Below are 18,250 nucleotides of genomic sequence, written 5' to 3'. Positions count from 1 at the left end.
GAAGAAGTGATCCCTTTAAGGTTCCTCCTAACCCTAAAATCCTGGATATTTCTGACAGTTAGGAAGTTTTTTCTTACGTCCTACCTATATCCACTTTAAGCAGAACAAGGACATTCTATAGAACAGCTCTTCAGATTCTTGTAGACAATGGCTTCTCTCCTGTTCTCCAGGTTAAACATCTGCTGTTCCTGCAGCTGGTCCTCCGGAGTCATGATCCTGGTCCTTTCCAGCCTATCACTGCCCATCCCATAATATAGTACCCAGAGCAGAACGCAGTACTCTGGGTGTGGGTGTGGTCCGATCAAGGCACAGTCCAGTGAGACTAGACTCACCTCCTTCATCCTTTGCACTGGCCTAGCTTGGAGGGTTAGCTTTTTTCACTGCTGCATCACAGTTAACTGATATCGAGTGTGTAGTTTGCTTAATCCCCAATTTTTATTTTCAAATGAACTGCTTTCTAGCCATGCCTCCCCAGTCTCAGACTTGTGAAGTTGACTTTTTTCAATTTAATTCATGAAACATTTATTGTGTACTGTGTGCCAGATACCGAGGAATACAGAGACAAAAATGAAACACTCCTTGTTCCCAGGAACTTACATCCTGGGGGCAGCTAGGTGGCACAGTGAGTAGAGCACTGGCCCTGGAGTCAGGAGGACCCGAGTTCAAATCCGGCCTCAGACGCTTGACACACTAGCTGTGTGACCTTGGGCAAGTCACTTAACCCCAATTGCCCTGCCTTCCCCCTGCAAAAAAAAAACAACAAAAACTTACATCCTGATGAAGGGAAAGCATATTTATGTATGTATGTGTGTATGTATGTACATATAAAATTAAATATACTGAGAGGGAGCAGAGGACGCTGATATCTGGGTGGATTAGGAGAAATTTCTGTAAGAGAAGGCCCTTGAGTGGAGCTTTGAAGGAAACTAAGGATTCTATTAGGTGGCAATGAGAGGGGAGTATATTTCTGGACATCCTAATTCAAAGGCCTGGAGACAGTAGATAGGAAGAGCAAACAGGACAGTTGGGATGGAGCTTAGAACCCATTCAGGAACATAAGGTCTAATAAGCCCATAAAGGTAGGCTCTAGCCAGATTGGGAGGGGCTTTCCACAACAAACAGAGGAGTGCATATTTTGTCCTAGAGGCGAGAGGGAGCCATTGGAACTTCTTGAGCAGGCAAATGACACAGTCAGACCTGTGCCTTCCAATGATCAAAGTGACAGCTTTGGACAGGATTAATGGGAAAGGGTCAAGCCATTAGGAGGCTGTTGCAGTAGTTGAGGTGAGAGGTAGTGAGGTCCTGAACTGGGCTGGTGGCAATGTTAACCAAGAGAAGGGGATGGACTAATACATTGTGTAGGTGTAATCGATGAGACTTGGCAGCTGTTTAGACGTGAGTGGTAAAAGAAGGGGAAACACTGAGAATGATTCTGAGGTTGCAATCCTGGTCACTCAACAGATATGGGAAGGAAGATAAAATAATATCTGTATTATCTGAGCTATCTAAAACTGTTTTCTATTCTCAGGGAGATGTCAATGAGAATTTTTGTGTATTAGTTATTAAATTCCTTACTGATGATCAGAGGTTAAAGAGAACATTTAGAGCCATCCTGGTAAAAGAAGAGCGATAATGTTGAGCCCTACTGATGTATTCAGGTGCCTAAAACTCATTTGGATTCACCTTCTATTCAATCACTGCTCATAGGTCTCTATTCTCCCTCTGAAACCCACTTCAGCCAATCAGAATTAATCATGTGGTATCAGAGCAACATTTGCTCAAAATAAATGTGAGATATAATAGATAAGATTCAAGCTACAAACACTCTTGCTACCCACTTCCCAAAATGCAACCTTCCCAACTTCCAGGGAACAAGTACTCCTTTCAGACCCACACTGTAACCAATAGAACAGGAAAAACAGGCCTGTGAGGCTTCTCTTGGCACTCCCCAAGCTCCTATATAAGACCAACAGCCAGGATTTGAAAATAACATCCAGCCTTGGGTCTGCTAAGTTTCTTAGCTTTGGAACTAGATAACACAGAAACCCCAGACCACATTCTCGCCATCATCAATGAGGTCCAAATGGAACCACAGAAGCCCTGTCTCTAGGGAGTCCTGTTTCTTGGGAACCAAAGACTCAGGAGTCTCAAATAGGGTCCCTCTTCATCTCCTGGCACCTTCCTTTACCATTTATCTTTTCCAGTCTCCTTAGCTCTCCTTCCACCCCTGCCTCTTGAAACTTCCTCTCTCTCATCTCTCACAAGAGCTCTGCGTAGCCTTTTGAGATATATGGGGTGTTCAGAGAGGACTAGCACCTCTGTTGTGAGGGTGAGCCCTTTTCAGAGCTGCTCATTCACCTTTGGTGGCCACCTGTCAATCAGTTCTCGCCTGTGGCTGCAAGAAGCTGTAGCTGGAGCAGCAGTCACACCCCAAGAAAACTGTGTTGGTAGACAGGCTAAACCAGATTAAGGGTAACTGACAGGCCTCAAACCTGTTAGTGAGTTGAGGGATATCTACCCCAAGTATATGAAGACTCCCTCCATTGGAATGGGTGGATGAGAACAATTTGTTCCAGTGGCTATGAAGGCAGCGGAAGCAGGCACTGTGGGGTGCTTAGAACTTGGTCAGACATTGAAGATGCCAAAGTCATCCGCTGCATCCTGGGTCATCTCCACTAGTGTTGACTTTCGTCTTGCCGCTGGCCTTCAATTACTCTGGAAGGGAAAGTAAGACTGATGCCTCGGTGCAACTGTGCCTCACTTAAATCCGGTTCACACATGGGTCAAGACGTCATGCCATGATGTCCTTGGTCCTCTTCAAAACTAAGGAGAAACAGTGACCGCCTAGCCTCTTACTTGGTTTGCTGCAGTTTCCCGTTCCCCAAACCCCTGTGGGAGCTCTGAAGAGGCCCTTTACCTCATTGTGACATGTGACGTTTGTAAGTGTTTGCATACAGTAGCCTACTGCTCTGCTAAAGTATCAATCCATTTTCTCTTGTTATATCATCAAAGGAGCATTGGAGCAGGTACCTATCATTCTCTGAACTCCTTCTGTTCCTAAAAGTCATCGTTAAAGTACCATTCAGCCTTGTCTTCATATTGAATAATCTTGTTTTCATCGGTCTTCCTCTTTCTCAGGTAGCCTACCTTTAAACTTGTTTGTAGCTTTGCTTTTATGAGGTCTCCACATCCATTTTATACTGTGGGGACTAAAAGTTAATACTGTTCTTTAGCAAGAATCAGACCAAAGCTGAATATATAGAAAAATTCCCACATAGTTTTTGTATTTTATATTTTATGTTTATAGTATTTCAAGAATTCAAGGATTTATAATTTCATTGATGTGGATATTTGCAACACTGATGCATCTCAGGTTATAGAGGGCTTTGAATGTCAAGCAAAGAAGTATGAATTTGATTTGGCAGGCAATACTGAAGGAGTCATTGATTTTTTTTTAGTAAAGAAATAACCAAATCTATGCATGTGGCATAACCAGATCTATACATAAGGAGAATTAGTCTGGCAGTGGTATGAAGAATAGATTGACAAGGAGAGAGAGTAAAGGTACAAAGATCTATCAAGAGGCTTTAGGAATAATTGAGGCTTTTCCTACAGCAGTGGCAGTGGGAATAGAGAGGAGGGAACAGAGGCAAGGGATATTATGGAATAAGAAAACAATTTGGAACAACTCTCATTCAACATAAATTAAAATCTGCTGTGTGTATTATATTATGAATGCAGATTGACTACTGAAATCAGTAATTTGGTGCTCACCATTTCCATCGCTGACTCAGTAGATAGACTTTGTTCATTGTATCAAGTTTTCAGCCTTCTTGCCTTCCATTTGTGGTCTGATGGAATGCAGCACTCTAGCTGGGCAATCCATCTGTTGCCCAATTTATTTTCTACATAACCTGTCTAGCATATATGCACCTACCTGTTTTTATGACTGACCTACATGCAGGAAAACAGTGTTTGCAGTGTATGTTAAAATTTTGAATTACTTAGTGACTTTATTTGTTACAGAATGGCATTTTTCCTTGAGGAGGTAATGACTTGTACTAAGCACCTGCTGGAGGTGATAGCTGGTTGGCTACCTCGGCATTTCATTGGCGCAATCCTGGTCTCACTCCCAGCCCTTGCAGTTTATTCACATTTTACCTCTGAATTTGAAACAAACATACATGTAAGTCAATTACTGTGCTTGCCTATCTTAGTTGCTGTGTTTTGTTGGGACTTCTATTAATTTTCATCTACAAGCTTGAGGCTACTTTGGGCATTCTTTTAGATATCACTAGCCTTTTTAAAAAAACATTAAATAAACGGTCTTCCTAAAAAGTAAACTTTTAAGAAAGAGATCTAGGGATAAAGGTTCGGCTTCTATCCTTTTTATATAGTGCTCCTTAAATCCTATTAACTAATTGACTTACAAATCCTACTTCAGCACTTGGAAGAACCTCCCAAAAGAAAAGTACAATTCAATTGTATAGTAGAAGTTTAGAATTATTATTATTCTAATATTTTGTGGCTCGAATTCAAGTAGTTTGTCCCAAGGGTCCAAGTAAAAACTCCAAATTCAAACCCACCAAATATTCAATTCAATAAAACCTTTATAATTAACGCAGGTATGCAGGTAACGTGTATCAACTGTTAATTTACCAAGAAAAGAACTTCTAAATTGAACCCCATAATTTGTGGATTCATACCAACTTGAAAACTATGTGTATCTCTAGTGCAAGCTAATGCAAAATGAGTATCTAAGGGCCTGATTGTTTTTCATGCTTTTAGAACCAAATTGTATTTTGATTTATTCACAGCAGGGTGCTTTAAGGAAAAGCATCATGATGATACAGTGGCAACCCTCAAATGATGATGCTTGCAGACGACTTCTTTTCCCTTCCCATCAGCATAAGCTTTGGAGTATCTTGGGAAACTTGATTTTAACCTGTCATTTTAAACTTGTTTAAAATTCTAGGCAGTGAACTTCATGACAGTCTAGAAGACTGTTTGATCCACTAAGCGTAAAAATAACAGCCTCTTGTCAAACTGTGTTAGAGAGGTATACGGAGAGAGCACAAAGACAATAAATGAATGTGGATGGAGCTTATTGGGGAAAGCTTCGTGGAGGGGGCCGGTACTTGAATAAATAGCAGCAAGCTTGAGAGGAGGATGAAGGAAGAACTGGAGAACAGGAATAAAGATTTAGGAACAGGAAGTGTCTGTCATAGTAAAAAGAGCACTATAGTGTAAGTCAAAGAGCTGGCTTCCCATCCCAGTGGTGCCATCTATTGGATATATGATCCTGGGCGAATCATTTCCTCTCTGGGCCTCAGTTTCCTTGATCGTAAATCAACTTCTGAAGCCCACTCTTGCCCTAAAGCTCTGCATTGTCATTTGGCCTTATACTATGTAACTTTTCAGGAAAACTATGTCTTTTTCACATATTAATATTCACTGAATAGTATTACTCAGTTAAATTCTTACAATAGGAAGTTCTGTTGAAACTTTGAGTTAAATTTGAAATTGCTTTTTTCCCCCTCATTGCAGTATACCATGTTTATGTGCTCTGCAGTCCTGATCACCATTGTGCAATACTGTAATTTTTGCCAGCTTAGTTTCTGGATGCGATCATCATTAGCAACAATTGTTGGAGTTGTGCTCGTCATTCTACTCTATGTCTCTTTGTGTCCAGACAGGTAAGTTATGGCTGCGACAGATCAAAGCAGTCACTGAAACAAAATTGCCTGCACTGCCAACTGTTGCTTCTGAAATAGCTCTTAATTCAACACAAACATAAAAGATGGTGGAATCTGAAGTATGGGACACTGTATATAATGTCAAACTTGTTCAATACGTAGGTTAGTTTTACTGAACTGTTTTATTCTTTGTTTATTCCCCCTTTCACATCTCTGCCTGCTGAAATTGTCCTTTTCCTTCCAGGCCCAGTCAAGTTACTGCCTCTTTGTCCCTTCAGCTAGAAATTATCTATCTTTCCTTGAATCTTTCCTGTTTCTCTGTGATCTCTCTTGTATAATAGCTTTTGTGTCTGTGTGCATTATGTATGCCCCTACTGGATGGTAAGGGCCTTGAGAGCAGGGACTATATCTTGTTTTATCTCTATAGCCTCTGCATCTAGCACAGGGTTTTTCACAGAAAAGTTACTTACTACATACTTATTCAACTGACTACATCAAAAATCAGCAGAGATACAGTACTGCTGTCACCATATGTGGTCAAGCCACTGATTTAGATAACAGGATGCTCCCTGTCACTTGTTTAGATGGTTAAAGAGGGTCTTGTTTGATAAAATTGGGATATGCTTTGTCTTGGGTGCCTTTTAAATGCCCTTCATGCTTTTACGTGTAAAAGGTAAGTCCTTCTCCAAACAATATATTGGACCTCAACTGCTTTCGACTCTTGTCTTGAGCATCCCATCTTTAGTTTTTCCCTGGGGATATGTGCGTGTGTAAAGACATTTGGGGTTTCTAGCCACTAGCAGTTTTTGTTTGCTTCCTCAAAATGAAGGAAGTCAGTTACGGCTTTTTAAGTGTTTCTTTTCTGTGTGGGCTTGCCGCACACAGTCATTCACCCCACATATTTTCAGTATGTGATATGGAATCTTCTTAGCAGCTCCATTGTCTGTGCCTTTTTTAAAAATGACTCTCCACCGGGAGTTTTGGTTAAACCATATTAATATAATGTCTTTAGCTGCTTGCCATCTCTATATTTCAAAAAGTAGAGAAATTTATTAACTAATTATCAACTTGCTTTATCGCCTTCTTTATTTTAAAATTTCTTTTTCCCTGCATTTGTATTTCAGTTCCATAGAAACTTCCCACTTAGATGCAGCACAGAATTTCAGGTAAGCTTTTTGTATTGTATACATCTCTGAAGAATGACAGTGGCGAATGGTGGAAATAATCACTGTGTTAACAGGGATTGTGTGGAATTTTTGTTTGACTATATTTATTTGTTCATAGGGAGGATTTTTACTGTAGGAGAGGAAGTGGACGCTTAGTGATAGTGATATGAAAAACAGAAAAGAGCATCGGTAAAACATTTTTGAAATACAAAGAAGAGAATAGTTCAGAGAGGCACACAGGGAAGTGGGGGCAGTGTTAGAACTATCCTGTTAAATTTAACACGCTCTTAAAAAACCCAAACTTAGGGAATAGAGAGTCATGGTTTCATTTACAGTCTTCTTTTTCTCTTCTTACTTGTATTTATGTTTGTTGATGTTTAAGTTCACAATTAAAAAAATAAAAAATTTAAAAATCATCCAAGAGTAAGAAGATCTCAGTTCAAGTCCCATCTCTGTCACTTCCTAGCTGTGTGACCCTGGACAAATAACTTTTCTGTGCCTCAGCTTCTCCATCTGTAAATGGTGATAGTAGTTTCATTGCCCAGCTCAGGGTTGTTGAGAGCAAATTATTTTGTGGACTTTAAAGCCCTATATAAATATGAATTGTGTATTGTGAAGAGAGAGAAAATTTATTTCCTTTTATTCATTTTTTTCAAATTGCTAAGTTATATCACAGCTTATATATGGGTTTCCTGAAAATATATACATTGGGGAGGCTTTGGTCAGGATACTTCTGATCAAGTGACCTCCTCCCCAGCCAAACTGATGTAATCACAGAAGAGGCAAGTAACAAAGAGATAAGGTGGTGATATCTTGAAGCGTACAAAGATGGATTTTCACTTTGTTATACTTTTACGAGAAATGAAGGAGTTCTTTCTTGATGGAATTAGAAGGGCAGTTTGCCAAAGATTGACTGTGCCTTTAAAAACTAGCTTGCCAGCTCTCAACATAATTGAGACAAGAGAACTTTGTGAAACATGATCCTGGAAGCAGAGAGGAGAGTCATCTAAAAAGGAAGGACTCAGAGAAAGCTACTTGTCCAACAGGAGGTACTGTGCCCAGAAGGGAGTAGGGTCAGGGGAGAATGACTCTTGGCAGCAGAGAAGATAAGTAGCTCATGGATTCAAGAGAGAATCAGTGTTGGGAGTCAAGCTCTTGAGAGAAGCAGGCTCAGGGACCTCAGCTGAGCAAAGTTCCCCGGGAAATGTACTGCACTCAGGGAAGCGGCCTGAGGATGCCATGAGAAGAAGAATTATTTTAAGGCTCTGCAGTGCCAGAGACATGGATTACTTTGGTCATATATGTTCCCTGTGTGTGTCTGTCTCATTACCAGTGGATGTATCCGCTCTTCTTCCTGATGCTGTGTGGTAAAGTATGGCTTACGGGAATGTTTGTAGCTGATGTTCTTACTATGCCATCTTAATAAATGCCTTTGCTTTGAACTAATTGAGTCTAAAATGGTTGACTATTAAAGGTAAATCTACTGCTTGGGGCTCCTGCTCTGTTGTTTTTAAATGAAAACCCCCCAAATTTCAGGAACTCTGTTGTTGTCAGTCCCACATACATACTTTGGGGGTACTTGCAACCTGAGTATGAGTTGGAGGGTAGAACAGAAGGGCAAATATTCATATATATGGGATGTCCCAAAAAAAGTCTTAATGCAGTTTTAAGACTTAATAGCTTAAAACTGCACTAAGAATTTTGAGACATCATACATACACATGCATATATATATATATATATATATATATATATATATATACGTATCTCTATATAAATTTTGACTAAAATTACATAAAATCCTTTATTCTTGTCTTGGCTTTTAGTCTTCTAAAATAGGAATGCAATTTTGACCTTTCTTTGCCCTTTGTGTAATGTATAAATAACACTCTTCTAGAAGTTGTCAAGTTGGAAGCAGCTGTCTTTTATAGAAAGAAGATTTCTAGCCAAGCTAGCTATAGAATTAAATTATGTATGTTGAGTAATCACTATATGTTAAAGTATTTTCATCTGCCATTTTTTAAAAAACTGAGTATTCATTTCTACAGGTTCTGCTGCAGTCTTGGTTTTCTTTTGGCTGCTATGCATACAACACTCTTCCACCTCCTGCCATAGCCTTCCTCCTCATCTTCCCCTAGCTGTGTTCCCCTTTAACTCAAGGAATTGCTCGGGACTCTCAACTCCTTAATCATACCACTTTCCCCCATATCTTCCCTCCTCTCTCTTCAACTACCTAGAATGGATCCCAGGGACAACTCTGTGTTAGTTTCAAAGATTAAACTGAGTTGATTTACTTAAGGAATGGAAATCTTAGCAGGAGGGACCCCAAAAGCAACTGGACAGATAATGCAGGAGTTTAGGTATACTCTTATTCCGCCTTTTCTCCCATGACAATTCAGGCATAACTGTGACTTTTTTTCAGTTGATATATTTTGTTATGAAAAAAGTAGTTATTTCCCAATAAATCACCCCATACTGACCCACAAAAAAGGTTAAGTACAACTATAGTAAATTGTGCTGTACTTCATAAACTGTGGGTCATGACCCCATATAGGACTGAGACCCACAGTTTAAGAAGCACTGAAGGAGCTGCGAATGGAAAAAGTTTAGGAAGCCCTGGACATGACTTCCCATTTTTGTAGTTTACAAATTAACAGAATGTACATGTTTTAACCTTAGTACTTTGGAACTACTGCTGTCAATTGCATTTGACCCAGGATTTGTTTGCTTTTACTGATGCTTTACTTTGCATTATTGTCGTAGTGTACATGCTTCTTTGGGTTCTGCTTTCTTTACTCTGTATCAGTTCATAAAAGTTTCTCCTTTTTCTCAGATTCTAAATATCCATCTTTGCTCATGCCTAATATTCCTGTGTAGTCTCATATCACGATTTGTCCGATAACACACCATTTGTGTAAAACATACTTTGTTTCCATGTTTTTACTGTCATAAATACTGCTGCTCTGAACATTTTTACACAGGGAAACCTCTCTTGCTGTCCTTAACTTCAGTGTGTAAACCTAATAAAAGGACAGCTGGATCAGAGACTTTAAACGGTTTTAATAACTTTTATTTTGTCATTCCAAAGTATTTTCCAGAATAATTGGAACAATTCACAGTTCCATCAACATTAACTTATTCAACAAACATTTATTAACCATTAACTTCTGTGTCCAGAAGGCATTGTACTAAGTGGTAAGGATACAAAGACAGGGATGAAAATCCCTCTTGGGGGGATACAACGTGTAAGTCTAGTAAGTGCAAGATCATTTGAGGAGAAAGAACACAAGTGACTGGGGAAGGTAGGGCGTGGGGGTGGGAACCAGGAAATGCTTGCTGAAGGAGGTTGTACCTGAGCTAAATTTTAAAAGAAGTTCCCACTTGTAGGGTTTTGTTTCCCTTATAGCAGCTTGAGAGATGGGCATCTCATCCTAGTCCAGAAGTCAGGAATAGAGCTGGGAAGGGAAATTCAAACTCTTAACAGCCATATGAAAAAAAAAATTGCTTCAAATCACTAATAATTAGAGAAGTACAAATTAAAACAACTCTGAGGTTCTATCTCATATTCATAAAATTGGCAGAAAAGGTAATTTTTGGAGTGGCTGAGGGAAAATAGGCACACTATTTTCTAGAAGTTATGAATTGGTCAGCCATTATGAAAAGCAATTGGAACTATATCCAAAAAAATTACTACACTACATATATCCTTTGATTCAGTGATACTGCCTTTGGCTCATGCCCCAAAAAGATCAAAGAAAGAGGAAAAGGATTTGCATGTACAAAACTATTTACAGCAACTCTTTTTGTAATGACAAAGAGCTGGAAACTCAGGGATGTCTATCAGTTTGGGAATGGCTGAAAAATTATGGTCTCTGAATATAATGGAATTATTATTGTACCATAAGAAATATTTAAAGGCATACATTCAAAGAAACTTGAGAAAATAGTGTGAACTGATACTGAATGAAATTTTGGGAAGAAAAATAACTTTTAAAAGAACTCTGATTAATGCATTAACCAACCACAATTCCAGAGGATTGATGATGAAGTGCGCTACCCACTTTCTGATAAAGAGGCGATGGATTAAAGGTGCAGAATGAAACACACCTGGCCAATGTGAGGATTTCTTTGGCTTGACTATATATATTTGTTATAAGGGGTTTGTTTTTTCTTTTTTCAGTTGGGGGCAGAGGGAGTTGGGGAGAAGGGGAGGTTGTGGTAAGGTTGAAGAAAAAAATGGATCACTGAAGAAGGTTTAAATGCACAGAAAAGAACAGAAAAGCCAAAAGAAAACAAAGGAGCAGAACTGATCTGAAAGTTACGTGTTGAATCTATGCTTATAAGGAAAAGCAAACTGTATTTAAGAGAGATTAATGCCTTAAAGTTCAGTGTTCTTTTTATACTCTCCTTTGTATATGGAAATGTTCATTTTATTTGGTGCTCAAGTTCAGAATAATTTTTAAAAATAAGAAATTTTTAAAAAATAACAAATGGGTTGGAGATGGTGGAGAGAAGCAGAGGTTCATCTGGTTGCTACTCAGTCTCAGCAGCACAGCACATCAGTTTTCAGACAGAGCAGGAGGAGTTGCTCCTCTGCTTGTGATTCTCATTGTCTCCACCAGGAGCTTGCTGGGTCACAGATGAGGGGACTTCCTGCCCCTGTACCTCCTTCTGTGTGGTGTGGACAAAACAGACAACCTCAGTGCTCACTTCTGATTTCTGTACCCCCAAAAGCCTATAAAAGCCCCAGCAAGCCAGACTTCTTTTTTTTCTTTTTTAATTATTATTTATTTATTTAATATTATTAGTTTTCAGCATTGATTTCCACAAGAGTTTGAATTACAGATTTTCTCCCCATTTCTACCCTCCCCAACCCCCACTCCAAGATGGCATATATTCTGATTGCCCCATTCCCCAGTCAGCCCTCCCTTCTGTCACCCCACTGCCTCCCATCCCCTTTTCCCTTAATTTCTTGTAGGGCAAGATAGATTTCTATGCCCCATTGCCTGTATATCTTATTTCCTAGTTGCATGTGAAAACTTTTTATTTTGAACATCTGCTTTTAAAACTTTGAGTTCCAAATTCTCTCCCCACCCACCCTCCCTAAGAAGGCAAGCAATTCAACATAGGCCACTTGTGTATCATTATGCAAAACCCTTCCACTATACTCATGTTGTGAAAGAATAACTATATTTTGCTGCTTCCTATCCTATCCAGCTTTATTCAGGTTTCTCCCTTGACCCTGTCCCTTTTCAAAAGTGTTTGCTTTTGATTACCTCCTCCCCTGATCTGTCCTCCCTTCTATCTCCCCCCTTTTTATCTCCTTCCTCCTTCTTTCCTGTGGGGTAAGATACCCTATTGAGTGTGTATGTTATTCCCTCCTCAGGTCAAATCCCATGAGAGAAAGATTCACTCATTCCCCCCTCACCTGCCCCCTCTTCCCTTCCTACAGAACTGCTTTTTCTTGCCACTTTTATGTGAGATAATTTACCCCATTCTATCTTTTCCTTTTTCCTTCTCTCAATATATTCCTCTCTCATACCTTAATTTTATTTTATTTTTTTTAGATATCATCCCTTTACCTTCAACTCACCCTGTGCCCTCTGTATATATACATATATATAATATATGTATATATAATATATATTATATATTCTATATATGTGTATATATACACATATATTATATATGTATATATACATATATATTCTATATATATGTATATATACATATATATATATATGTATATTCCCTTCAGCTACCCTAATACTGAGGTCTCATGAATTATACACATCATCTTTCCATGTAGGAATGTAAACAAAACAGTTCAACTTTAGTAAGTCCCTTATGATTTCTCTATCTTGTTTATCTTTTCATGCTTCTCTTGATTCTTGTGTTTGAAAGTCAAATTTTCTATTCAGCTCTGGTCTTTTCACTGAGAAAGCTTGAAAGTCCTCTATTTTATTGAAAATCCTTATTTTGCCTTGGAGTATTATACTCAATTTTGCTGGGTAGGTGATTCTTGGTCTTAATCCTAGCTCCTTTGACCTCAGAAATATCATATTCCAAGCCCTTCAATCCTTTAATGTAGAAGCTGCTAGATCTTGTGTTATTCTGATTGTGTTTCCACAATACTCGAATTGTTCTTTCCAGCTGCTTGCAATATTTTCTCCTTGACCTGGTAAGTCTAGAATTTTTCAACAGTATTCCTAGGAGTTTTCTTTTTGGGATCTTTTTTCAAGAGGTGATTGGTGGATTCTTTCGATTTCTATTTTACCCTCTGGTTCTAGAATATCAGGGCAGTTTTCCTTGATATAATTTCTTGAAAGATGATGTCTAGGCTCTTTTTTTTTTGATCATGGCTTTCAGGTAATCCAATAATTTTTAAATTATCTCTCCTGGATCTATTCTCCAGGTCAGTGGTTTTTCCAAGGAGATATTTCACATTGTCTTCTATTTTTTCATTCTTTTGGTTCTGTTTTATAATTTCTTGATTTCTCATCAAGTCACTAGCTTCCACTTGCTCCATTCTAATTTTTAAGGTAGTATTTTCTTCAGTGGTCTTTTGGAGCTCCTTTTCCATTTGGCTAATTCTGCCTTTCAAGGCATTCTTCTCCTCATTGGCTTTTTGGAGCTCTTTTGCCATTTGGGTTAGCCTATTTTTAAGGTGTTATTTTCTTCAGTATTTTTGGGGTCTCCTTTAGCAAGTTGTTCACTTGTTTTCATGGTTTTCTTGCATCACTCTCATTTCTCTCCCCAATTTTTCCTCTACTTCTCTTATTTGCTTTTCCAAATCCTTTTTGAACTCTTCCATGGCCTGAGACCAATTCATGTTTTTCTTGGAGGCTTTTGATGTGGCCTCTTTGACTTTTTTTACTTCTTCTGGCTGTATGTTTTGATCTTCTTTGTCACCAAAAAAAGATTCTATAGTCTGAGTCCTTTTGCACTGCTTGTTCATCTTCCCAGCCAACTACTTGACCCTTCAACTTTTTGTCAGGGTATGACTGCTTCAGAGTGGCGAGTGCTTTGTCCCAAGCTTCAGGGGTCTTGCACTGCTGTTTTCGGAGCTACTTCTTCATAGCAAGCTCTACCACACCAGCACTCCTCCTCCACCAAGAACCACCAACCAGGACCACGACCCTGATCCAAGCTGGGCAAAGCAAGGGAACCCTGCCTCTGTGCCAGCAAAGTCCTCCCTGAACTCCTACTCTGATCTGTCACTTGATTCCTCCCACAGGGTGGGCCTGGGGCCAGAAGGAACTGCAGGTGGAGCTCTGAAAGTAGCCGCTGGGGTCGGACCATGTACTTCTCTCACCCCAGTCCAGTAGTTTTCCCACTGACCTGCTAAGTTGTCTTTGGCATTTGTGGATTGAGAAGTCTGGTAACTGCTATAGCTCAGTGCTTCATGGCCCTAAGGCCTGCTCTGCCCAATCTATTCCTGGCCTGGTCATTCCTGGTGCAGTCCATGCTGGGCTGTGCTCCGCTCCCAGCATGGTGTGATGGACCCTTCCCAGCAACCGTCCAGGCAGTCTTGGGCTGGAGACCTGCTTCCCTCTGTTATTTCATAGGTTCTGTATCTCTAGAATTTGTTCAGAGCCATTTTTACAGGTGTTTGGGGGGATTTGGAGGAGAATTTAAGCAAGTCCCTGTTTTCCAGCCACCATCTTGGCTCCGCTCCCCACCCACCCCCATGACCTTCTCTTCTGGTGCCATCTCTTTTTCCCAGTGCTAGGCAATTTTCTTATTAATTTTGAACTTTGGAGATTCTATTGTGTCTTTCTACCTTTTCACCATCCAAATAACTCTTTGCCTAGATCCAGAGTTGAAAGCTCATCCTTGTTGAGATAGTGTGTACCAGATAGATTGGGCAAAAGCTAGTTTATCTGCAAGTCATACTTCATTGGCTACAGCAGACACAGATTTCTGAGACACAGATTCTCTGGGACTATCCATATCTGTTATCTTTTTAGTGGCTTCCTTATCTGGGCTTTGAAGGTCTGAGTCATGTGCATTGATAATTTATTTGGGAATCAGGTCACTAGTACTTGGTATAAATGACCTTGTTCTTTAATTGTACCTGTCAAGTAATTGCATCATATTTAATTTCTACCACCCCCCTGCATATCATATTAAACTTCAAGGTCTCTGTTCCCTTTTTCGTTTAGATTTACAAAGAGAAAAAATTTTTTTTCACTACTCCATTTTCTATAGGCTTTTGCTGTTGAATCTTTATATGCAGTATGACTCCTTTGCTTTGCTTCCATGGCCCACACTGGAAAGGATGTTCCTTAGTCAGTCAGGATAGAAACCTTTTTTCTCAGAGGCACTGTGGTCCTTTGTCTCTGTTAGTATTTGCCCCACTTCAGTTAACCGTTGTAGCAGGAGCCATGACTTAAGACTAATGGTGGGAAGGTTCAGGGTAATACATCAGACCTCTGTGTATTTGCTTCAGTCTGACCTCATCTATTTTCTCAGGTCCTTCTGCACCTCTCTCTATTAGTGACTATAATCAAAAATCCATTCTGGCTATAAATTGAGAAGGTTTTTAGTCTTTATACTGAACAGTGGAATAGATAAATACACAGTATAAGCTTCCTGTGGGTTTTTACCACAACCATATTATATCTTTAGGTTTTATAGACATGCTTGCCACATGATTCTAGGGTATATGGACATTAGGTCCCGTACAAGGCTAAGAGCTTTTCCTTTAAGACTTTCTATCAGTATGATTCTCTTTTCTGGCTCTTGTGCTTGCTGGTGCTGTGGTGAATCGGATGCTTGGCAAATCTAATTCTTCAGTTGTTCTACTAAAGGCCATTGTTCCTGTCCCAAAAAGATTTCTAATTTGGATCTGATATGTCTTATATGGGGTCTGGCATTAACCTTTACCTACAGGAGAACTGGTTTTTTTCCTCAGAATTAAGCATGCCTCTTAATTTCTTTTTCTATAAAAGCTTCTACTTTTTAAAGCATTTCCATATCCTCAGAGATTAATTCCCAGGTCCTATTTCCTGCTGTCAGGAATTTTCTACAGCGGGAATTTTCAAATGATCAGATGGATCTGGTAACTTACCAGTGGCAATGACTCACTTCCTGAGTTATTTCCGCTGTGAGCTTTTGCCTTATCTTGCTCAGGCCCAAGCCTCTGTGCCACTTCCGTGCTGTCTAGTCATCGTGTCCCTACACAGTTCCATTCCACCCCCACCCCCAGCACAAAGATATTGCAAATTAAACAACTGAGACATAAAAAATAGAAGAAAAGTGAATAACACAAAATTCTTCTTAACCACTATCAACAAAATCTGAACTAGGAATCAGCTCAATTGAAACTTTTCACTAAAATCCTAGTGTCACAAGAGAGGCTTAATAACCTTTCAAAATAATAATAAAACAATAAAATATAAATTCCAATAATATTAGAGAAAGCAAGGGGGAAAAGAAAAGAAAAAGAGCCTTTCAAAAATTACTTCCCCAAACCAAAGTTCCTACATATAAGGAATGTATATGTGTTGTTGGTTCCTGCTTATAGAGTTTTGTTTCCCTTGTAGCATGTTTACAGATGTGTACCCTATGTATAGCACCACTACCCCTTTAGGAAACTTGCCCTACCTAGGCCTAGGTTTAGCTTACTTTTGCCTCAAGGAGTTATCTCACTTAGGTCTTGGGAAATTTGGGAGAAGGAGAGAGGAGGGAAGGAGGGAGGAAGGGAGGGAGGGAGGGAGGGAGAGAGAGAGAGAGAGAGAGAGAGAGAGAGAGAGAGAGAGAGAAAGAAAGAGAGAGAGAATATGTATATCAATCTCTCTTCTCTTTATGGAAAGTTGTGCTTGCCTAGGGGTATGATAGAAGTATACCTCCCTTGCTTTTGGGACTTCCAAATGGGATCTTCCCTTTCCCCTGGTACCTAAGTTGTGCTTTAAAAAAAAGGGGGGGAGGTTCCATCTCTCTTCTCTCTATAGGAATCAAAAACCTCTTCTCAGATCTTTACCCACTACTGCTCTTAATCACAACAGATAAGGATTTAATAGCTACCTAATATTTCTTTTACTCAGAGAGGAACCAAATCATAAGTAATAACAATAATGATAAACAATTGAGGGACAATTAATTTGTAGGGAAACAGCTTCCTGCAACAGGGAATAGAATCACCTTCTTCCATTGCGTGCTTCCTTCTCTCATAATGAAGAAGGACCTGAAAGAAATTACTTCCAGTTAATGGAAAGCTTTCTTTCACCGGGGGTGGGGAGGGGATTGAGGAAAGCTCCCTCTGGCTGCTCTTCAGTCTCATAACCACAATTCAGCACTTCTCAGCTAGAGAAGGAAGAATTGTTCCCCAGCTTCAGACTCCCATTGCCTGCAGTAGGCACTTGCAAAGTCACAGATGAAGGGGGAAACAGAATAACCTTCCATCTTTTTTAAACAAAATGGACAGTCTCACTCCTCTCTTACAGCTTCTCATACCTGGAATGCTCTTGTTTAAATCAAGAGTCATTGATTGGAAACAATGTATATGATGTGGTGCTAGTGATTAAAAATCTTTCCTACACCCCTTTTTGCTAAGTAGGCTCTGAGTCCTCAGGGCCCTGAACAGGGTATATGAGCTCTGAGGTTGGTGTTTTGCTTTTGGGAGCACAGTCATTAGAAGAGCGTTGGTGTGGAGACTCTGGGTAATTGTCGTGGAGCCCCTCAGCTTTGAAAACCCAGATATTGGTGCTTCTCTTTCTGATAACGATGTATGTGATGTCTTGATCAGACAAAAGCCTGTCTGTTGATCTATTTATATTTCCTGTTTGTATTTGCTCTGAAGTTCAGGTGCTAACTTTTTCCCCTGAACTAAGTGAATGATATATGTATGTTTAATTAAAATGAGATTGGAAACCCCTTAAAGTTGCTTTCCTTAGAAAAGCAGATCAAAGACCTGTGCTAGCAGCCCTCCTGTGTGTTCTTGTTGTCGGTCTTTCACCTCCACAGCAGCTGCTAGCAACATTATTGTTACAATGCCCCATCTAGAATCTGAAGATTGAGGCTTATCCAGGTTCTTCCAGCCATCACCTACAAGCCCTGAAGCAAGCCACTCCATCCATAGAGACCTTATTCCCCACCCCCCAATAAAAAAAAGGAGAGGGCTTGACCATTTCTTTCAAACCTGTGATCTTATTAATTTCTCCAAATTCCCAACTCCTTTTCTACTCCAGGATATTTCCTATTTCTCCTTCATAGGCTTCACCCCACAAACATTCTCTTTTTTTCCAGTTCAATTCAGCAAACATTTATTAAGCACTACTATGTGCCAGGCACTGTGCTAAATGCTGGGATACAAATAAGAAAAAGAAAGATAGTCCCTACCACCAAGGAGCTCACAATATAACAAATAAAGATAACACACCAAAG

At 39.6% G+C, this 18,250-nt stretch overlaps 1 protein-coding gene across 2 annotated transcripts in view; it reads left to right on the top strand.

Annotated features, from left to right (window-relative positions):
• Positions 1–18,250, top strand: part of ADCY9 (adenylate cyclase 9) — a 183,794-nt gene that overhangs the window by 156,097 nt on the left and 9,447 nt on the right. For both annotated transcript variants that reach the window (XM_036738071.1, XM_036738069.1), the window contains exons 7-9: positions 4,027–4,186; positions 5,548–5,696; positions 6,821–6,862. In XM_036738071.1, coding sequence (XP_036593966.1) covers positions 4,027–4,186; positions 5,548–5,696; positions 6,821–6,862 — 351 coding nt within the window. The remainder of the gene's footprint in view (positions 1–4,026; positions 4,187–5,547; positions 5,697–6,820; positions 6,863–18,250) is intronic.

Source organism: Trichosurus vulpecula, chromosome 9 (assembly GCF_011100635.1).
Source record: "Trichosurus vulpecula isolate mTriVul1 chromosome 9, mTriVul1.pri, whole genome shotgun sequence".
NCBI classification, from domain to species: Eukaryota; Metazoa; Chordata; class Mammalia; order Diprotodontia; family Phalangeridae; genus Trichosurus; species Trichosurus vulpecula.
Note: the sequence above shows the minus strand (reverse complement) of the source record. Positions and strands in the feature narration are given on the sequence as shown.